General features: G+C 43.3%; 1 protein-coding gene across 6 annotated transcripts in view; it reads right to left on the reverse strand.

Annotated features, from left to right (window-relative positions):
- Nucleotides 1-220: 220 nt before the first annotated feature.
- The window catches only part of Uxs1 (UDP-glucuronate decarboxylase 1), a 93791-nt gene continuing 70312 nt past the window's right edge, over nt 221-23699 (reverse strand). For all 6 annotated transcript variants that reach the window (XM_077791758.1, XM_077791755.1, XM_077791760.1 and 3 more), the window contains 6 exons: nt 17795-17914; nt 9456-9499; nt 5972-6032; nt 4813-4870; nt 3548-3651; nt 221-1037 (listed from right to left, as the gene is read on the reverse strand). In XM_077791758.1, coding sequence (XP_077647884.1) covers nt 906-1037; nt 3548-3651; nt 4813-4870; nt 5972-6032; nt 9456-9499; nt 17795-17914 — 519 coding nt within the window. In that variant the 3' untranslated portion in view covers nt 221-905. The remainder of the gene's footprint in view (nt 1038-3547; nt 3652-4812; nt 4871-5971; nt 6033-9455; nt 9500-17794; nt 17915-23699) is intronic.

Raw genomic sequence — 23699 nt, forward strand, 5'->3', positions numbered from 1 at the left:
TCCCAAGATGAGGGACACACAATCTCTATTACACGCATAGATTCAGCCCAAACAGCACAGAAACGCTTTTAATATCTACAAATCAAATTATATATTATATAAACCTGGATGTTTTCAGAATCGTCTTCTAAGTCAAGTTCTCCAATATTTTTTTTTAGCAATCCAATGTTTTATGCAAATCAGAAAGCAATCTTTAGAAACTGAAAGTTTATGACTGATGAATTTCAATATTTTATTAAAATAGCAATTTAACCACAATTACCAAGAATACCTTAATTTTGTCCCCCCACCCCCAAATATGCAGCACAACACAGTAGTGATTTCAAATATCCTTGATCATGATAACCAACAGAAAATATCTCAAAGTCAAGTTTGCAACTAAAAACTAGACTGTGGAAAAATTCTGTATTAAAAAAGAAACATAAAGCTCTGAAACAGAATTCTTTTATCTGTCCAAAAATAAATGCCAGTGCACCACCCACCTGACAATACTGCTAGGTTTTTGTTTTCTTTATGCATAGTATAACATCTCATTTTATTTACTTTATAAATAAAATTAGGATTTTTTCATCTTATTTAATGTTCCTTTTCAGCTTCACAAAGAAACCAGTAAATAAAACTGTCAACGACAGTCACAACATACGCTCTCACAGCAAGATAAAAAACTTGAAAATATGCAGAGATGCATCGAGGCTATTTTACAAAAAGACAGATTCAAAAAGTGCAAGCAAAGTCTGCAGGTTTTGAGGGGAGCTTTTAGGCACATCCATGTCTTTAAAGCAAGCTTCAGAATGAAATTCCAGTTTGTTCTTCATGACACCTGTTTAAGTCTTTTTTTAAAAAAAAACAAAAAATACATCTCATCAAGTGTAAAACAGGGAGTCTTGTGTCCTAAGAGCGAGGGCTCAGTGGTGGCGCGTCCGGCCCTTTTTTATTCTGGCAGGCTTTGGTTTGGGGATGTACTGATTATTTGCCTGGTACTCCAGTTCTTTACGGAAGTAGTGAATAGCTTTATTTAAACCTTCTTCCAATGGGACCTGTTGACAGAGAAAGTGAGAGAGAGAAGGTCACATTCACAGAAGGACTTGGTTGAAAGTAACAGCAGCAGACTGTCTCAGAAATGCCGATGTGTGGCTGGCTGGCTGGCTTCTTTCTGAGGACACTCACAAAACCATTCACTGGTCATGAAAGCCATCAGACCCACCCTGGAAGAGCAAAGGTCCCTCCAAAGCCAGAGTGCACTGTGCAAATGAACATGTGATACTCTGCTGATGCACAGTAAGATCCAACCCCCAGAAGACCCAGAACCCCTTCTTGCTGGCGTGATATCTCTTCCAGTGTGAATTAGTCACAACAACTGTTTTAAAAATAATGTACACAGTCCATTTGTTCAGAAGAAATCTACAATGGAGTGGAGAATGTTTTGAGAAGACCATCTGCATTGACCCACAGACTGACCCACATCCTCCCATGTGACGTTAATCCTTTGCACTCTCTGGCAGATGGTCCACTTGTACCCACTCTGACTTGGCAATCTGAGAGGAACCATGACAACACCACGTCATGTAAAGCAACCTTAATTTGTAGTGATGGTTTCACAAGTGGCTAAATATATCAAAACTTATCACATTGTACATTTTAAATATGAGCCATTTGCTGGGTGCCCATTATACCACAGCGTGGCTGAGATTCTAAAAGCACAGGAAACAAAAGCACAAAATAGACAAATAGGATTTCACCAGACAGCAAAGGAAACAATCAAAAGAGTGAAGACAATAATGCAGAATGAGGGACTACACTGGCAAACTATAACCTCTGACAAGGAGTTAACACAAGAATACACAAGGAACTCAAAAAAATCTAAAAGATGGGTCATAGATCTAAACAGACATTTTCAAAACAAAATATAGAAATGGAGAACAGTTACACACACAAAAAATGTTCATCACTAATCATTAGGGAAATGCAAATCAAACCACAAGGAGATACCACCTCACCCTAGAATGGCTATTATACCTCTACAAGTTGCCCCCCACCCCACGAGGACAATTAAGTTGGAGATGTCTAATGTCTAAATTAAGTTGGAGATGTTCCCTTAGATCAGACTCACTCAAAATTTCTTCTGAAATAAAACTACTACAAAGAACAGAAGCTAATGATAAACTCATATTTGAAGAGTCAGAATATTATACATCTAAACTACAGATAAGTAAAAATACTGACTGTACACACTTCACACAATGCGACATTTTCAAATGTAGTGTTGCAACTTAAAATAAATTTTTTCCTTAAAATATAGGTTCTACTAGACTAATGGCAAATTCCTTCAAAAACAAAGACCCGGCATGCTTGATGTGACTTGTTATGCCCAGCTGGGATTATCAGGTTTTGTTAAGTCAATTTTTATTTAGTTGCAAGTTTTTATTTCATTCATCAAATTTCTATGGCCTTCAACAGACAACTTAGAGGTAGACATCACAGGATAAGGGTCACACTGAACTGTCACGTCCCTTCAGGGCTTAACATCCTAGGATTCTATTTAACTCAGCTCACCAGGACATGCATTTTTAAAAGGTAAAATGAGGTCTGAGCTGCATCTGTCTCTGACTCTGCCTGATGGTGAGGCAGCCTCACCTGCTGGGCCGTACCTAGGATGGCCCTACCTTTACCCAGCACAGAACGTGTGTCTGGCTGTGACAGCTGCTGGGACTGCTCCTGTGCATGAGGCCATGTGTCCTGCCCCTGCTCCACTGGCACATGTGCAGTAAGCAAAAGGTGGATGGTCAGACACAGCAGAGTATGTGGCCAGTCCTCTCAAAAGGTGTTCTCGGAAGGACAGAGACTTACAAGACAAGAATGAGTAGCTGCGCCCAGCTCTGGGGAGGGCGTTCATTGGCAAACGAGGAACACCCAACCATCGGCAGTGGGAAGGAGCAGAAGGCAGCCAGGACCATGCATCATTACTTTTTAAAAATATTTTTTTAGTTGTCAATGGCCTTTATTTTATTTATTTGTATGGGGTGCTGAGAATCAAACCCAGTGCCCCACTCCACCACTGAGCTACATCCCAGCCCTGCATCATTATTTTTTAAACTCCTAAAATGATTCCAATGTGCAGGTGAGGGAGGGGGCCAGCCCCGCTTGACAGCATCTTACAGGCCAAAGAAGGCTGTGACTCAGTCTGAGAGCACTATGATGGCATGGGGTGACACAGTCCGGCTCGCTCCTCTTCACACTATAACCCTGCCCAATGCTGCATGGGACAACCAGGGATCTTTAAGAGTCTGACCACACTGCCACTGTGCTCTCGAACATGGTCTTCATGATTGAGCCAACTGCGAGACTTTGTGAGAACAAAGCCCACCAGGCCCAAGCCACTTCCCCAGCTACGAAGGAGACACATGACACCATTTAATGGCCTGGAGAAAACCCTCCCTCTGCATGGATGTAGAGCCCACCTCACTCCCCGGGGGCCACCCATCCTCTGAGGACACAGGACCCCAGAAGAGAGAAACCCTCTGGAGCCAGTGTTTCTCCCCGTACTCACCACAGGCTCCCACCCCAGCATCAGCTTTGCTTTTTTGATGTCTGGTTTTCTTTTCTGTGGGTCATCTTGGGCTTCAGAGAGAAACTGAATTTCACTGCCACTACCTGAGTTAAAAAAAAAAAAAAAAAAAGATAAGGTAAGAGAGAATCCTAAACCACTAAGGTGTTCTTTTATTTCCCACCTCTGAGTAAAATCCTAACTGTAGAGTAAACAGGGATGCAGGCCATGTGAAAATAGCTCCTACTAGTCACCCAGCTGCATAGGGGACTGTCCTTGGGAATCCAGGGCATAGGTGTGGCTGAGCTGACACGCCAAGGCTTCCTTCTGGATCCAGAAGAGCTTGGTAAGGAAGGGGAAGGTCATCCTCCTCTCTAGGCCCAAGTTCCCTCCCAGGACAGTGAGGGCCTGGTTCAAGGAAGACCACCCACATGGGTCACAAATGCAGACACATTCCCTGGGAATGACACCCAGGTACATGAAAACCACAACTGTGGGATGGGGCCAACTCTGAGGTGGACACTCCTAGTGGGCCACACTGGGGCGTCTGCACCCTCCCCTGGAATTAGGTGGCTTTCACCTTAACCAGCAGAATGATGGGGGGATTACCATGGCCAGTTCCAGGTCTATGGCTCACCAAGACCTGGTCACTGATGCTCTGGCCACAGCACGTCCCAAGCTGACACATAAGAAGTCCAGCTACCTTGCTGGAGGGATGACATGGAGGACAGAAATGCCTTGGTCCAGCATCTAAGGTGGCCTAGACCCCAGGGACCGGAAGAGTAAAACCACAATAGTGACCATCAGCCAGACCTTCAGAAGTAATCCCTAGTGGAGGCTGGCCCCAGTGTAGAATCTCGAGCAAATGAAATGGTGGTTGACTTAAGCCAGTGTGGGTGGTGTGGTGTGATGCACGGCCACATGGAGCAACAATGGGGAGATCCTGTGGCTCCTCAGGCTGTGGATCTGAGTCGCTCAAACTATCATCCATGTAGGACAACCTAACACAATCACATGTGGCACACTGAAAACAAATCTCTTGCTCCTAACTCCATGTAGATCTCCAATTAAAACTGAATAAAACCAACCCCACCTCCTTTCTCTATTACTTCAAGAATTAGAAAACAAGTAGGTGCTCTTGATAAAAAGTTCTGCTTTGATCCAATTCAATTGGTTTATATTAATTATCCATTTTTCTAGTCAAGGTGTTATTAATGGATAGGGTAAGCACAGAAAACGTCACTTAAGAAGTGGTTTATTCTACTTACCAACAAGGTTTTTAATTAACTGAGCAAATTCTAGGATTGTGTGTTCTTCTGGGTTCCCCTAAGGAAGAAATGGTTTCTGGTTATGAGCGTAATGAAGCAGTGACCTCCACTAACTCTTCCAAGTCACCCATATTTTCAGAAATGTCTGGTGGCCCACCACATCCCACAAGGTGCCAGCCTTGCTTGCCACCCTGAATAACTTCAACTCGCTAAGACAACAATTGCTCAACCTTACAAGTGCTAACTGCACCCACCTTTACTGGCATCCTCCAGAATGTCCACGCACAAGAATAGTCAAGGGTATCTAATGAGGCTACACGTCCACTGGTTGACTTTCTGGGGCAGATACTTTTTTACCTAACATTCCTAAATGTTTGGTGCCACTTACTATGAAGGTTTGGATTATAAAATCAGCTTTCTGAAGCCAATATATTTATTCCCCCTGGGTGTAACTATGTTAAACAACTGCGATGATAAAGGACTCGCAAACCTGTGGGGAAAACAGTAACAGAAATGGATGCACTCACAGACAAGTGTTCTGGACAAGCCGGAAAAGCAGTCTGCTAGTTTTGTAAAGGGAATTTATTTTGGGGGGGCTTCCAGGAAAACCATTTTCCCCTTTTCTTCTTTCCATCACACATTTTAATAGGTGATCCCACTTCCCTCCCCAGTCCTGTAACTCTTATTCTATCCCCAACACCCCCAATTATAGGACACCACAGTAAAGGCTGGTAATTATATAACCCAATACTCCTCCTTTCCCATTTCTTAGGCTGCTCTGAAACCAGATGGTAAAAGGGGCAGGAAGGGACTTGGGCCTACTTATGAGGATAAAGAAAGGCTGAACTGGAAAACAGAGCAATGGGAATATTGGAGAAAGTGGCTCTGTGTTTCTTGGGCTTTCTGGTAGACATGTGATTCAGATTTTTGAAAGACAGGTTGTAAAATGAGGTGGGCATTCCTAAACGACCCTCCCCCCCCCCCCAAAAAAAAAACAGGAAAGAAGGAACATGGTTCCTGGGTCTTTTTAAACAGCGTGTAATAAAAATAAAGGGGTGTGGATGACCCAGGTCTTTGCACAAGAATGTTAAGGAAACCTGTCTTCCTAAAATCTGAGTCACGTCCGTCTCCAGCATAGCACTAGCACAGCAGTACTTACCAGGTTGACAGGGCTGCTGACGTTGCTGTTCATGAGAGCCACCAGGCCATTCACCAGATCACTGGAAAAGAAGGGGAGCTGGGTCAGGTGCTGCCTGCCAAGGTGCACAGCGCTGAGTGTCACGTATGCGCCCCCCCCCCCCCAGAAGAAAATCTACCACCTCTCAGAAAACAAAACCCAAATGGAAAACAATGTTAAAAGGAAATCCTGCAAATTAAGATGGTGTTTACAACATTAGCACATTCATGAATGGAATGACATCTATGGCATCTGGGATTTGCTCTCAGGGGGCAGATAGGGGTGGTTAAAACGTGATGGTAGCTGGGTGATGGGGCCGAGTTTGCCACATTTGTGTATTTCTGAAACCCTCTTAATAATTCAAAACCAAAAACACATTAAAATAGGCACCCCTCCAAAAAAAATGGAATCTACAGTTTTCAGTGGAAGCCTATGTTTAATGTGAACTCACATTTGTTAACCTATATGAAAGCATATGTTTATTTTATAAGAGAAGATACACCAAAATGAATGAACTCCAGTATGTCTCCCCATACTGGCAAATCACAGATAAAGCCAAACAATGCTGAGAATTGGAATCAACTGGAACATTGTTTTCTACCCGTCCCCCCACAACCTTCAACCTGCCCCCTCCCAAAACATCTCATATGAAACTGTCAGGGCATCTGGATGTTTCAAATGAATTGTGATTGGGCCATGAAGGTGGAGATAAGTAAGCAAATTTTCGCTTACCAAGGTTTGGTTCTTATTTTCAGAAGCTTTAAAGTGTGGCTCTGTTAAAAAAAAGTTACTTCGTAAAAATGACACCTCACTGCTAAACACAAGCACTTTCTTTAATGCCATTCATTAGCTATGTTTCTAAGAAGACTTTTAAAGTTCCATCCGGGTGGTTCAAACCAAGTCTGTTTTGAAACCTGTCCCTCCGCTTCCTCCATTATTACCAGCAAGAAGCAGGTCACTATGGGTCATGATCAACTCCCAAAAGAAAACCCCAGATCTTTTTTTTTCCTTTCCTTTTGTTTGGGGGATTTTTTTTTTTTTTTGTGAGATATTTAGTAAACAAGTTACTTCTGGTTTTTTTTTTTTCATTTTCAACAAATGGGTATTTTATATGAATATGCTTAACATTCTATTCTCACAGATCGAGTGCAAATGCAAATCACTGTTGACCTTGGATGATTTTTCTTTTTGAAGAAGCTGGCAAAAAGTCACTTCATCACTATGGCAGTGATCATTACATGGCAATTCATTCTCTTATGGCTTCCATCTGTGCATATTTGTAAAGAGACATTAAAAGCTGCCATTCAGTAGCATTCACAATAGGTTTTAATATTGAAACTGGGGTTGGGGAATCATACTAAGTTCCTCATTGGGAGAAGGGGGAGGGAGGGCCATGCACCTTTTATATAACAAGCTGGCAACTTTTAAGGTCAAAATCGCATAGATCACACTCATTTAACCTGAAGCTCTTTAAAAGTGTCATTTTGACAAAGTGACTTTTAAAAAAAATACAGCATGCCTTTGTTATGTGAATGAGGATATAAGTTGATCATGAAACTATCAGACATAGTCATGCCAAATGTCAATGTAGATGACCAACAAGACTGAATTCCTGCGATATTGTTGCACCAACTGTAGATTTGGGAACAGTTAAATTTAGTACAGCTAACTATGGATTCAGATGTACAGGTTTTACCATGAAGTAAAATATCTCACTTTTTAAAAAGTAACTTGTTAAAAATAGCAAAACTTTGGTAAGTTAATGATCTCAGGTGGCACTTGAATAACTACACTGTGTATGCTGGAAATTCTGTCCCCAAGTGTGGCAAAGTTCCTGAAACCTTGTCATCTGGGACAACACTAACCCGAGATGACACTGCAGTATTATGGAGAGGGTTTTCTAAGATGCTTTGCACCCACATTTCTAGGAAAACCAACCCTCTAAGTTGGCAGGGAGATCACCATGTGTGTGACAGCAGAGTGTCAGAGCAGGGTGGGAGAGTATGCAGTACGAGCACTGATTACTACAATGTTTGAATCACTGCCCCTCCTCAAAAAAAGAGAACATCTGAAGCTACTTAAATCAACGTTGAAGTCACGTGGCCAGTAAGAAGCACGAGTTCTAACTGGTTTCCTCTTTAGGACACTCCATCTGGTGTGGGTGGGCACTGGGGAAGTTTGGGGCCACTGATTAGGTCGTCCAAGATGAGTTTCTATAACTAAAGACATTACGACCTCCCCAGGAGAGTGCATGACTGGGGGTGGCAAAGGAGGATGGGATGAAGATGTACCACTGTGAAAAGATGATACTCGATACACAGGAGCCTGACTGATATGGTCCCGCTACAGAAATGTACCCAAATGATTTCCTCCTGAGTTAAGTGCTTTGAAATGGAAACAGGCCTGAAGGAGGGGCAGCGGCCATTTCCCATTAAACTGCACATGGACTGATGTGCTTGTGCTGGCTGAGATGGGGCTGCCCAGACCTGTACCCCACAGCTACCCCCTCTCCACTCTAGTGCCCCATGGCACCAGGAACAGTATTTTTGGATTGACAGGCATTCTGGGGCATTTGCTTTAAACAGCAAATATAGAACAGGGTTTTACAATGATTCAGGATACCAGAAACTTTTACAAAAATTATAATAGCTATACAATGGTGAATGATTCTTTGGACTATTAATGGCTTAACACAGTAACTCAGAATCCACACCACTTTCTACAGTGAGTCACCAACTGAACTGACAACAAAAACCTAGATTATAAGGACTGCCAAAAAAAAAAAAAAAAGCTATCATGTGAAGCTATTAAAAAATTACTTCTATCTGCATTTAGTTTCACCATAAAATTTGAAGTTAGGACACTATTTACCACATATCTTTAATGAAGACCCCCACCTCCTCCCTAGAAAGGCATGTTTAAAATGAGCCAGATTTTGGAATCTGCAGGTTGAGTGAATAAGGTCCCCTCTCTTTTTCTTTTTGGCACCAGGTATAGAACCCAGGGAGGGTTAATCACTGAGCTACATTCCCAGCTCTTTCTATTTTTTATTTTGAGACAGGGTCTTGCTATGTTGCTTAGAGCCCTGCTAAGTTGTGGAGCCTGGCTGTGAACTTGTGATCCTCCTGCCTCAGCCTCTCAAGTTGCTGGGATTACAGACATGTGCCACCATGCCCAGTAAAGCCCTCTCTTAACTAAGCCTGCAGCCAAGTCATGTAAGCCACACCCAGCACTGGGCAACTTCACCTACACAACACTAGGTGGCAGTAAAAGATCAGCCAAGCAGCTATAGACATGAAGAGGAAAGTCCATCTTCAACAGAGAATGGCAAAAGTTTTCCCATCATGATTTTAAAATTAAATTTAATCAATATAGACAGGGTCATTGAAGTAGTTAGCACATAGAATAGATACAGAATTGTCCACTCTGCATTCCCCCTCATTCAAATCAGTGCTAAGAGCCATACCTGACATACTGGAATGCCCTTGTTTGAGATCCAGATCCATACACCTAGAAGGAAAGCAACAGTTAAGACTCCTGAGAAAAACCGCAATGGCACCGGAAAATGAGGCTCCTTGGAATTCTGGGAACAACCTCAAAACTGATCCCCAAAGGTGGACAGTGACACTGTTCAAAGAGTCTTGAGCCACATCTCACATTTTGTACTTCAATTATGCCCAATGGTGAGAAGGCAGCAGAAATAATTAATGCATGTATGTTGATGTGTATAAAGTTTTTCCTAAATTATGGTTATCTGAAGGAACCTACTTCCCCAGGGTCTCATGAGTTTCTGGGGACTGTGATCCCAGAGTCCACCTGAATAACAGACCCAAACCCAAAGAATAAAGTGGGTTCCACTGGGGTTCTTCACTCTGGTTGTCTATCAGAACAGCTGGTACTCCTCTGCTGCCCAGGTCCACAGACTCTGAGGTGAGGCAGGCAGCTTTCAGTATTTCTATACCTAGCTCCCTACGTGATTCCAAAGTCAAGAGAGCCACCCAGGGGAATCGACGAGAGACCAAAGTGCCATCTTATTAATCCGCCTCTTTTCTCCTGAACTTAGAATCAATTAATAAGTACAGGAGGTTCCTGTAGAAACCAAGCATGGTGGAAGGTGGTTAGAAGGTTGCCCGTAAGGCCATGGGCTCCTCCTATCTCACTTGGCATCTCCATATCAAGGGTTCTCAGTCTTGGCTGCACAGTAGTGTTCCCTGGTAGCCTTCTGCAATTACCAAAGCTTAAGCACCACTGGCAGACAGATTTAACTGATCTGGGTGGGACCGTGCATCATTACTTTTTAAGGTCCTAAAATGATTCCAATGTGCAGCCAAGGCTTAAAACCACTTAGTATGCACCAACCCCTGCCAGGAGAGATTATTAAAACATGGGTTTCTGGACTATATCCCCGAGTTTTTGACCCAGAAGATCTGGAGGAGAGCCAGATTAGAAATTCCAATAATTCTGCAAGTGATGGTGACACTACTGGGCCTGGGACCATGCTTGGAGAACCCCTGCTCTAACTGAGCAGAGGACTATGATGACCATCAAAATTCAATCATACACTTTGCTCTCCTGCCTTTCATGTACAAGAAAGCAGCGAGGCAGAAGGAGTGGGATATTTCAACTGAGCAAGTTTTCATTGTTTTATGTTTTAAATACTCTAAGTACCATAGTAGCAAAGTCCCTGTCAATGAAATGTAAACTCTGAGCAGATCTATGAAACCTACTTGTCAAGGAGGGGATATAGGGGATACAGGAATTGAATGGGAGTTTGGACTAGGCATTGAGTAACAATCCCTCTTGCTTAAGCCTATAATCCTTGCCTCCTTTCTTGGAAAAGTTGCAACCATTCCTCTTTTGGAGATGTGAAATTGAAGCTCAGTGTGTTGCAGTGCCTCAGGCTGCCTCACTGTGATGTTAGTGGTGGGCTGGTAGTGAAATGCGTGTCTTATACTCAGTCACTGCATCCTATATGATGGGTTTCACAGTTTCTACTCTGGGAATGTCTTTTGCAGAGATTTCCAAAGTCTGACTAAAATTTTGTACTCCTAAACATGCTGGAACTGTTAAGAAAAGAAAATTTTAAGAAACACTAGATAGTTTTACTTTGTGCATGTGCTTTAATTTAATATTAATGATGGCTAAGGAAGTAGCAACAGAAGGACATGAATCTTTGTAAATTGATGTATCTAAACTATGGGTTTACTCACAAGATTCCCAGTCTCACAAACAAACAAACAAAAATTCAATTATAATGGAAATGTGTCTAGATTGTTACAGAGATAATTTTTGTGTTGATTTTTACTTACTGAACAAGGAAAACCAAAAAAAGAAAAATGCAAACAGCAAATACACAATCCCATGGCCTTTACACATATGCCACTGTATTGCACAAAAACAATAGCAGTGGCTAACATACTGTACACTTACTATATGTCTGGCACCAGCTAAGACTATAGGGTCATTCTTTCCTTTCATCCTCATGCCAACCCTATGAGGTAATTACTTTATTATTCCATTTTACAAGTGGGGAAATCTGCAACACAAACACCCAGTACACAGGTTCTCTTTCCAGGATGCATTTCTACACCACTATGCCATGTCTCACGTTCTCTGCCCTGCTAGCTATGAGTTGTCTGCTTCCCACCTGGCAGACCAGCTCTGATGCCACTCTCGGCAAGATTCATCTAAGCTCATTCCCCAGGAATGTCTACTCCACATGCCAGTTTCTCCCAACTGTGGGCTCACAACGCTTGGCATAGTGCAAGTGCAGGATGAATACTTGCTAAACAATAACCTGTGAATTCTGTAGTTTACAAAGGTTGAGTTTTCTTTATTTGAAATGCATGGGAACACACCTGTTTCAGGTTTCAATTTTTTCAGATTTTAGAACATCTGCATATACATCATAAGACATCTTAGGGATAGGACCCAAGTCTAAACACAAAATTCATTCACTTTTCATATACATCTTAGACACAGAGCCTAAAGGTAATTTTATGTGACCCTTTTAGTGTGTCTGTCTTTTGATGGTGACCTAGTGCACAAGATCAGATGTTGACCTTTCCATCTGCAGTGCCGTGCTGGCACTCCAAAAGTCCTGGATTTTCAGATTGAGGATATTCAACCTGTACCATTACTGAGAATGAAGAGACTAAAACAGAAGGCTCTTTGAGAGATTTCCTAATCCTATAGTCACAGAGAACAACAAGTCACCAGAGTTTCTATCTGCTTGCAAGCTTGTGGTGGCAACAAGGTGGCTGCAAGAGCAACTGTTTGGGAGTAAGCCTGACTCTCATACCCCACTACCCCTCCCCATCAATTTGGCCTGACCTCCCACCATATGGTCTGATCTCAAAGAGGAGAAAGTCGGCAGCTCTGCAGATAGCCCCAACCCCAGCAACCTCCCCCAGTACTGCGTTCAGGAGCTCATCCCATCAGATTTGAGCAGGCGGGAAAAGGGCGAGGAACAGGTAGGGAAGAAAAGAATGTTCCTGAATGTTATGCTTTTTAAAGCAGGTTTAAAGGTTGTCCTCCTTAATACACATTTGCACTTGCTGATCCCATCAGTTTCAGCTCTATTTAGGTTCTGTGCTAGGGTAGATGGCTCCCCAGTAAGAAAAGGCTGACAAGACTGAGAAACAGCAGCAGCAGACCTCAGTAAAGGGACAGTGAGGAAAAATGAGTGGGACTCTTGGAGGCAGATCCCAGCTCCCGACTGACACACCCAGCTCTCTGGCCTCACTGGCACTTCTGGTCTATTTGTCTGCAAGGGCAGAGGCCATATCTTTCTTACTGATCTGGCACAAAGTGGGTGCAAAGCAAAGGCCAGCATATGAGTCACACAGGGGTCTGGTGCCATTAGGGAGCATCTGCACAAGCCAAGGCCTCTGTGCACAGTGAGTGGGCAACTCAGTCTTCTGACTTCGTTTCATGGAACTGGGAGACAAGGAAAGAGTCAGTGCCACTCCTGGTGCTTGAGGGACTAAGGGCTGTGTGTAGCTCAAAGGAGCATGGTGTCCTAGGAGTCCCCAAGAAGGGAGTGGGCCAGGTGAGAGAGAACTGTCCGCTGGCCACATGCCACTGTTCTCTACCACTGTGCCTTACAAGCTCAAGATACCAAAAGATTCTCTGCTAAACCCAATTTTAGTCAGGCTCCAAAATGTCTCCTAGGTTTGTCTGTTCACTTTTTCTAAGATCTAGTTTTAGCAAGAACCCAGCTAAGTCAGTTTAGCTAGAAACTCCACCTCCACATCTGACTGCCTTCCACATTTGATCAGGTTCCTCATCCTCCATTTTCCCTCAGGAGATGTCTGCTCACTCTGGCCTGTCTTCAGCAAGAATCGGATTAGATTGGTTTAGCCAGAATTCCCCTGACCCCCAGGGCTTCCTCTTATTAATTTTCCACCTACCAATCCCCAAACTGTTCACTGCTACAAATTCCCACTTGCCCATGGTGTACTTGGAGCTGAGCTCAACCTGTCTCCATGGATACAAAAGCCCATTGCCATGCTCCCCTATCTACCATCACAGTTCTGAATAAACTTTTAACAAGCTGCACTGAAGAAACGTTTCTTTAATAGATCCTATGGCTGCACTTCATGAATGAAGGTCCCATGTCAGGAGCCCTCAAAACACTACAGCATCAGTAAGGGGATCACCACACCAACTCCGAACTGGGTCTTAGAAATACAGCGGTCTAAAATTGTCCTCTGGAAAAACATTAAGCCTTTTAAATTGAAATAGAACTCGATTCAGACCCCAATTCTGCCACATCTGGGATGACCTGAGTAAATTCATTTTAATGAAGACGTTTTCTTATCTGTAAACTGAAATAAATCAATGGAAAAACAGAAATCCAACTGTGAGTGTGTATGCTTTAACTGAATTAACAAAAATAAACTTAAACCTGAACCATACTCATTTATTTTCTTTTTTCTTTCTTTTTTTAATATTTATTTTTTAGTTTTAGATGGACACAGTATCTTTATTTTTATGTTTATGTGGTGCTGAGGATCGAACCCAGTGCCTCACGCCTGCTAGGTGAGTGCGCTACCACTTGAGCCACATCCCGAGCCCCTCACTTATTTTCTATACCTAGACTGGACAAGTATCTTCTGAACGTCTATGTGATTTAAAATGCATGTTCCATGTACTAGTCTGTGCCCTCACTTCATTCTCATGGCAGGCATCTGACGTGACTGCCAGTAAGACCCTCGGGCGCGCCCCAAGGCAAAGAGGGCTGCTTGGGGTGCCTGGAAGACAAGTGCTTGCACTAAGCCAGCTCAGCAAGGGGAAGGGAAGGACCGAGCTGGTGCCGTCAACCTGAGGATGTCTTCTGTCTTAGAAAGACTGGTTGGAATCATGGCAACAGGGGAGACAGATTATCTCCTATTTCCCTCCTCAGTGAAGCCTTCTCAGGAGCAGCCGAGGGCATGTGGGAGGCACTGGATTCAATCCTTAGCACCACAGAAAAATAAATAAATAGGGGCTGGGGTTGTAGCTCAGTGGTAGAGCGCTCGCCTCGCATGTGGAGGGTGCTGGGTTCGACCCTCAGCACCACATAAAAATAAAATCAAGGTGTTGTGTCATCTACAACTGATAAAAATATTCATAAAAAAAGAAGAGCCTCAGTTGAAAAAGTCGAGTGTGTCCTCAGACAACTTCCAGAGTCCTCCACAAGAGCCATGAATGACACCTCAATTGTACAGAGAAGACAGATTCTTCATGAGAGACAGAGTTCTGTGTGACAAAGGAACATAAGCTCCCTTCTGAAAGGCTCCCAGGACTCCTGCCTCTGCCCCCAGAAGGCGTCTAGAAGAGACAGGAGCCTGGGGCACTTTGGATTAATGGCCCTCACGATGGCACCAGCCACCTTTCCCTTCCTGCCTCTGGCCCAGAAGCTTGCAGGACCTGTAGACGACACATGAATCATCACTCTCTGCCGACAATGTGTGCACTTGTGGGGCCAGCCAGGGGCCGGCTCCCCACCTAACACTGGGGCCCAGGTTGCTGCCAAGGAGGCCATAAATCAGGAAGTTGTTCCTGGGAAGACTGTTAAGAGTTTACTATGCCAAAAAGGTGGCTCTGATCTGGTATAAGGAAGAGCTATTGAGCACAGTGGCTAAAAAGCCTCCAGGGCTGTCCCTAAGAGGTAGAATTCTCAACAGAGCAGAAGGGTGGAGGGGATCCTGTGGCACAGTCATCCCTTGGTATCTGTGGGGACCAGTCCCAGGACACTTCACAGATAGCCAAATGCACGGATGCTCAAGTCCCTTATATAAAATAGTGTGGTACCTACACACAACCTCCCATGTCCTTTACACCACCCCTAGATTAACTCTAGAACCTAAGACAATGTTAAAGCCTTATAAATTATTGTGATACTATACTGTTTAGGGAACAATAACAGGAAAAATTGTCTGCACATGTTTAACACAGACACAATTTTTTCCCAACATTTTCCATCCAAAGTTGGCTAAATCTGCTAATATACAGACTGTAGCAGCAGGAAGGGAACATGGAGTGACACAGTAAGTTTGGCCTACTAGTAACAATTACAATGGCTGGCTTCCAAAAAAGGTCACTGAGCCACTTTCACTCATAACAGAAAGCAGTCACTATAAAACCAAGTATTAATTTGACCAATATTGATCTCATGCTGGCCTACATGCCAGGGCCAGGGACACAGCTGCGAATTAAACAGAATTACTGGTTTCAAAGGATTAACACTGTACTGACAGGGAGGAGGGGCTGGAAAATTTATACTGCAGTTGGAGACAAGTGCAATGAAACAACAGTTACTAGAAACCAAAATGGTGTCATTATGCAGAAAAAGCATTCCAGAAGGCTTCCCTAAAGCGACAGCAAATAGGTAGAACAGGCAGAAGAAACACACTCCTAGGATGTGTAAGACTGAGGAGCTGTGCACTCGACCTGGAGTGCAGAGCAAGGCGCTTTGAGGAAAGAGGACTGTGGACTACACTTGCTGTGAAGTGAAAGTCACTCGAGTTTCTGACATCTCTTTAAAGGGTCTGCTCTGGGAATGGGGGTATAGTTCAGTGTCAGAGCACTTGCCTAGCACGCACAAGGTCCTGGGCTCCATCCAAGGTACCCCCCCCCCCTCAGCTCACTGCTGAGCCAATAACACGCTGAACATGGAGAACATTACATCAGGATGGAATGCTGGCAGTGTAGATGAGGGCTGACCTCTGGGGCGACCCAGGGCCAGGCTAAGGGAGAGGCTAGTGGGTCTCATGTGTGGTCTGGGAAGGAGAGACATGTGTGAACATGGCACCTTCATCTTGGGGCACTGAGATGCCACTTACAAGAGGAGGAGGAGAGGAGAGTTGGCTCAGACCACTGGAACCTAGAGCTGAAGTTTGGACTCACCTCTGCCTTGAAATGTTTTCAGCAAAAGTCACCTACGTGATGCACCTGCCTGTGGGAGGCCATTCTACTTTGTAACAGGTTAAGCCTTTTGTTCTACATTGGCCATGGAGTAGTTAACACATACAATGGAGACAAAACATGAAGAGGGATTCAGAAGGGTTACTGGGTTCGAAAACAGGGAGTAACCATTTGGCCAAGGAAGCCTGGGCACTTTAACCTCTGTGTTTCAGTCTCTTTACCTGGAAAATAGGTGTAATAAAGGGTACTAAGGTCACCTGGAGCTCAGAGATCTATTGTGAACATGAAATGAGTTAACAGGTATAAAGACCACAGAAAAATAAGCTAGTTTTATTGCTGGACTGACCGGGAATGGGTAGAAACATAAGTACAGACAGACAGTCCCCGACTAGTGATGGTGTTACTTTATAATGGACTCACCTGTACACACTCCCTCTTAAGTGGAGGAGCACCTGGACCTGTGGTGGTCACATACAATCTCCAACTTATAATGGGCTTATCAGGACGTAGTGCCAGTGTAAATTGAGGAGCGTATACATAGTTATAATTTTTTCCCCTGGAATATAATCAGTAAGGAACCCACCTTCAGAATTTTCTGAGGAATAGGATACTTATCTCCTTTGGGTTCCCAAACTTCAAGCTGAAAAGGACTCTAGAAGACTCTAGATGTGAAGAGCAAAGAGATCACGAGAGTCGACCAAAAAGAGGGTGGGAAAGGCCGAAGAGGGAGGAGGAGAGCCAAGAGGTGTCAGCAAAGCCAAGAAACCCAACCGAACTTAAGAGAAGCCAGGTGATCCTCCCTAGGTAGGTGAGGGGGAGATGGACGAGGAATGAGCAAGCCCTCCAACACCCACAGGTGGCACCCGGGGCAACAAGGGTCAGCATTCTCATCCTCAAAGCTCACTGGAACCACTGACCCTAGTCCACTGGCTCCACTGAGCTCCAGGAGCCTGCAGGGAGGCGGAAGCTGGGCACCTGTCAGCCTTTCAAGGTAAGTTCCCAGACTGACTGAGACGCGGCTCACTTTCTTCCTACCCTGACCTGTGGATGCTTCCTGGCCTCCTGAAGGTCACTGAGTTCAGCTACAACTCTGGTAATAGCCCTAGGTAAAAAAATGACAGGGATAAACAGGCCTGTCGGCATAGGAAGGTGAAGCAAAGATGTAGGCAGTGTGGAGAGACTGACATGGAAGGGCCTCACACTGTGCCCCTTATCTAGGTTCTGCCTATTTTCCTTCCTTTCCCTTCACTAAGCACAGCAGAGATATAAACGAATCCTAAATGGCAATGCTGGAAATGCTATTCCCTGAATCAAGACCCATTTGTCCTCAGCACTTTAGGCTGATTCCTGATTTGGGTTGCAAGTGCCCCTGGGCCTATCGAGGCCAGCACCTACCGTGAGTGGTTCCCCTTGGAGTGCCTGCAGGATGAAGTTGCTGACCACTCGCCCATCATTCATGTGCATGCGTGGGCCGAAGGTGTTGAAGATTCTTGCTACTCGCACTTCCACGCCTTCCTGGAACAAAAAGAAGAGGAAGTAAGGTGTTCTTCCCTTCCTAGTTTATATGTACATTTCCAGTGACCTACAGAGGTTCACCTATGACAAGGGTACGAGGTCTCTCCAAAAAAGGCAACTAGCACCAACATTCTGGTAGAGAATCTATGAGACAGCACAAGGGGAATGTGTTCAGATAAATTTTTCTCTGGTAAACATCTATTTTCCAAATGGGATCATATAATATATTGTGCAAGTTTATCATACATTAGAGATATAAAAGTCAATGAATATTTGACAGCTGGTAAGAAAAAAACAACAACCAGAAAGTCCTTTATCTTGGAGAAAGTCGGAAATAAAAATTTTTAAAGAGTTGCCTTGCAACTCGATCTCTGTTCTAGAAAAAACTTAAAATACAACTTGGTGCTCCATAAAGGCTCAGCTGATGGCCTGGAAAGACACATCCTAACATTGTTTATCATGTTTTTCTCTACTATTCATTTTCATCCCTGTTCATTTTCTTCTACACATTTTATAAAAAATTTCACTATTACACAAAACATGAATGACTTATACAATCCAGAAAAGCTTATTTTCAAATATGTCTTCAGGAAGGTGTTATTTTGTCAACTACCAAAGCCTTTCCCAAATGAACCTGTTTAATTATAAAATTTCGCAGAGTGCTTTGCCATGGATGAAAAGGTTAAATGTCCTTATGATAAATAAACGGTTAGTGGTCTTTCACAGCGTGTGACTAGTTCTGCTATGGACATGCCTGTTCTGGGAGTCCGAGGGCTGGTAGGAGGTGTGACCACCTGGGGCTCTTCTCTCTCACTGTCCCAAGCTCTTCCAGCCTCACTGCTTCTTGCCAGGCCTCCCACTCACCTCTTCCCATTCACAGTAAAACTGGGAAAGAAACAGTACTTGCTTCCCAGGGGTTCTAGAAGACTGGAATAAGTCCCTGTACGCCCTTAGCATAGGGCCAGAAGTAACGATGGTGTATTTTAGTTGCTACTGCCATCACTACAGTTGATCAAATCTTTTCATTTCTAATTCTACCACCTCAGATCTGACATGGGCTGGGAATCTAACAGACTCTTAGTTAATGGGGCTTATTGAACACAAAATGTATCCACATGCAGAGCAGGTTAAACAGGATGAACTGCAGAGTCTCCAGAGCCCACATGAGATATCCAGTCACTGCCTCTGCCCACAGGAACTTCATCTATCTTCCCAGCATAGGGGACCAACACAGGAGCTCTCCACATGTGCTTTGCTATGAAGTGGGTTGGGATACACAGATCTGTCACAGAGCCAGCTTCCAGAAATCATCATAGTGCTGATCCTGCTCAGCAATCTACAATGCTCTTAGGTGAAATACTCAGATTCTTAAGACCAAGGTGTAAATTCTTATTCTTAGGAATAAATCAACACTTTTCTCTAGTGAACTAACTAGAGCATACAGTCACCTGCCTTATCCATTGTTTCACATTCTGTGGTTTCAGTAGCCCAAGTCCAGAAAAATAAAATTGAAAATTCCAGAAATAAACAATTCATGTTTTAAATTGTATGTTATTCTGAGTAGCATGATGAAATTTCTCATGATCTCACTATGTCCTATCCAGAATGTGAATCATCTCCTTGTGCAGAGTATCCATGTTGTATATTCTATTTCCTCATTAGTCACTTAGCTGTCCCTGTTATCAAATCAACTGTTGAGATATCACATGCTAGGGTTCAAGTAACCTTTATTTTACTTTAATAATATTCTTGAGGGGCTGGGGTTGTGGCTCAGTGGTAGAGTGCTCGCCTAGTATGCGTGAAGCACTGGGTTTGATCCTCAGCACCACATAAAAACAAAATAAAGGTATTGCGTTCACCTACAACTAAAATTATATACACATATACACACTCTCTCTCAAAGCCTGAGAGTAGTATGCTGGCAACTGCAATAAGCAAAAGAAGAGTTGTAAAGTGTGTCCTTTAAATAAAAAAATGAAAGTTCTACACTTGAAGAAAAAAAAATCACATGCTGAGGCTGCTAACATTTATAGTAAGAATGAATCTTAGCTACCTGTGAAATTGTGAAGAAAGAAAAGAGAAATTTATGTTAGCTTTGCAGTTGAACCTCAAACTGCAAAAGTTATAGCCACAGTGCATGGTAAGTGCTTAGTTAAGACGGTAATACATTAAATTATAGGGTGCAGCATAATTCATGATTTCAGGTATCTAATGGGGGTCTTGGAACATTTCCCCCATGGATAATGGGTGTAATATATGTAAGGAGTAGAAAAAGTAGAGCCAGAGATATTGTTTTCGAAAGAAAAGAACTAAAACTTGCATTTAACTGTTAAGATGAGGAAAGAAGAGGGGTGAAAAAACATAAGTGGGTGAATATGGCTTTATTCTAGGAAAAAGACTGGAAAAACCTAAGTAAATTTATAAACCAGTGTGCCTGTCCAAAGAAAGCTTAATGTGCTCTGCCAAGTTTGTAACAAATCAAATGCTTTTATCCTCTTGCTGTTCCAGAACATGGCTTCATTAAGAGCTGAGTTTGTAGACATTGCTTGGTCACATAAACAAGCTTGCTGTTCTGGTTTCTCCATTTGGAACTGTAGATGTGAGGCAACACATGACAGCAAGTTAAACGGGATGAGCTGTGGATTTCCCAAGGGCCCCTGTGGGCCCATGTAGTTGCTGGAGTCCCCTGGCTACAACCTCTGCCTGCAGCAGCCTCATCTATTTCCCAAGTTTTAGGAGTGAACATAGCAATTTCCATGAACTTGGGCTCTCAGGCATACTTACACCTTATCTTATTAGATTTGCTATATTTAAGTCTAAGCTCCTTAAGTAAAATAGATGAACCCAAGGCTGGCTCCAGTTAAGACTTGTTCCCTTTTTGGATATTGGTGTCTTCTAGATTGTGTGTACTGACCTGTCTCTTTCCAGACAGCATCAGCAAACCTTTGCCTTGACACAGAGGAAACCCCTGTTCAACATGCACAGTCCTCTGGACACCATCCCCCATCTCATGATGGGATTTCACAAAACTGCCAATTTGTTCTTAGTCACAGCTGTGTGTCACTTTGTGCTCTGTGGCTCTACCCCTGTGGTGAACTGTGAATCATTTACATCTGACTCCAAGCATCAAGAATGACAAGAGCAACTCCTGGGAGTTTGAGTTAGGTCAATATAAAATGAGCAGAAACTTAAAAGAAGGTGATGTATAGAAATCCACATGGGGAGAACGTATCTGAATGCACACGGCACATGTGAGCACATGGGGGTGTGACAGCAATACTGCACTCTCATCCTGGTCCTCACTAGCTGTACATTTCTGGGGAAGTCATTTCATTTTCTAAGGCTGAAGAGCCTAATCTTTGAAATATATCCACTCTGCCCATGTCACAGGGATTAAAAGAAAAGGCGAAACTGCTTTGAAAACATGTCCTTGCTATCATCTATCTCTCCATCATGGTTTAAAACCCAGTACTAATGTGTCTTGGTATCTGCAGAGGATTGGTTCCAGGATTCCTTGGACACCAAAATCTGAGGATGCAGATGGTGCAGTATGAGCTAACAACCTAGGCACAGTCTCTTATATAATTTAACGCATCTCTAGATTACTAACAATAACTAGTACAATGTAAATGCAATTAGTATCCCTTACCCTGTACTGTGTAGGGAATAATGACAAGAAAAAAGTCTGTACAGGTACAATTTTTCCCCCCAAATATTTTCAATTTGTGATTAGTTGAATCTCTGGAGAATGAACCCACAGATGAGGAGGGATGGCCATTTGCCCTTGAGCCCCTAGGATAAGGGGTACTACATTAATAACCAGTAGGTTATTAACATCCACTATGCAGTAGGCAATCACTGCAAGGGCAGGCAAGAGCAAATTTCACCATCCAAAGCCTAGACAGGACAGCAGAATACGGAGGGCAGGCACCTAGTGGCAAGTTGCAGGGCCAGGAAACAAGGCTGATTTCGGGCAGGGAAGCCTAGAGTGTGAGGCTTACTGAGGGTCACTGGGCTTGATCTGGTTGATTTCTTTTCCCAATAATCATAATGTACATACCAACTTAAATTAAAAAATTTAAGTTATTAAAATAATGAAATAACTTGTTGATTTTTTTTTTTTAATAAAGTATCCGAGGTCAAAAAATAAAACAAAGACACCCTGAAGGCCACTGAACTAGGTGATTTCTTTTTGCTGTGCTGGTCTATGATTTTATGAATGGTGGCCTGTTTTGCAGACCCAGTGCAGCTGGTGGGTGGACCAAGGCAGACTCACAAGGGGCAATGAGCTCAAATGTACACTAAACCCTGACCACAGCTTACAGGGTAAGGCCCATATTTGTAAACCACTGGGACGTCAAGCATGCAGAAGGTGCAATTTAATTCCTGTCAAGTTTGAATTATTCATGAAGGATGCTATGCCCTTTCACCCCAACTTCCACTTCATTCCATTCCAAAGGAAACTCAAAGAGGCCTCTCTTTCTGTAAGGGATGTATAAAAGGTCTCCCTGGGAAATCAAACTTTATTTTGAATACATTAGAGGATATTTCATTCATTGAAAGAAACTCAGATGTGAACCCTCTAGAAATGGGGAAAGTTTTTATAAAGAGATCATCCATACCTCTATTCACTTGTTTATATATTTTCAGTCTTTATGTATTAGGTTTAGTTAGAGTAAGACACAGCTACATACCATAAAGCATCTTGAAAAAATGATAATTTACACCAAAGAGGGGATATGTCCTTATATATAAAAAATTTAAGTTATTAAAATAATGAAATAAAAATGTGTGAAGGGTACACCATTCCACCTGGCTCTTCATTTCCGATCTTTTTATCATTTCTGATCATTTTATCCCCACTCATCTGTAGAGAGCATAAGTCCTCACAACTAAAATATTAACAGTCTTTCCTAAATCTTTTTATCTCAAAAGGCTGCACATTTAGAACTGTGAACTGACAACTGTGGCTTCCTCTACCTGCAGAGGAAGGAGAGGCAATTCCAAAGCAATGCCACATGGGCTGCTTGCTCTGGGTAGTGCCACACAACTGTACACACTGCTCTGGCCTTAGTGCCCTGGAACCAGAAGTTGCCTTCTTGCTCAGCAATGCTTTCTGATCTGCAGCAACCTGGGGACAGCCAGACAGGGGAAGGGGCACCCCCTGCAGGGAGTCTGCCAAGGACTTGAGTCCTACTTACGGTCCAGAGAGCTGGAGACAAGTCTTGGGACCCCCTCCCATCTGTAAAATGAACTAACCACCCACCTCAAAAAAGGCTGTGGGAAATGAGGGAAGATGGAATAGACTCAGCACTAACAGAGGCCAAGTGCATGGCTGGTATTCTAGCCCTGGTTCCCTGCTCCTTAGCACCACCTTGCAGGTATGAAGGGCATCATTGAATAATGTCACTTCCAGAAAGTGGCACATTCAGATGGGTACAATATCATGGCACCTTGCAGAGCAGTGGGCTCAGTATGTAGGACCCACAGGAGTACATATGCTGAAATGAAGAAAATAAGAAGCAGCAGTCATAGCCCCAGAAAATATGTCACTTTGGAGTCAGGGCCTGAAGAAGGACAGTAACTTGCCCCAGACCAGGCCACACCCAGTGGACCAACCCAGTAGGGGCAGCAGGTGCTCCCACCCACCTTAGCTGGATGCTAACATGACATCCCAAGCTAAAGATACCTTGAATGTTTTACAGCCTTTTCACTGTTTACATGATAGTTTTTGGTTCATTTATTTTCCATTTTTAAATTTGTTTCTAGATGGGATTATGAGTAC

Source organism: Urocitellus parryii, chromosome 12, assembly GCF_045843805.1.
Source record: "Urocitellus parryii isolate mUroPar1 chromosome 12, mUroPar1.hap1, whole genome shotgun sequence".
Lineage (NCBI taxonomy): Eukaryota > Metazoa > Chordata > Mammalia > Rodentia > Sciuridae > Urocitellus > Urocitellus parryii.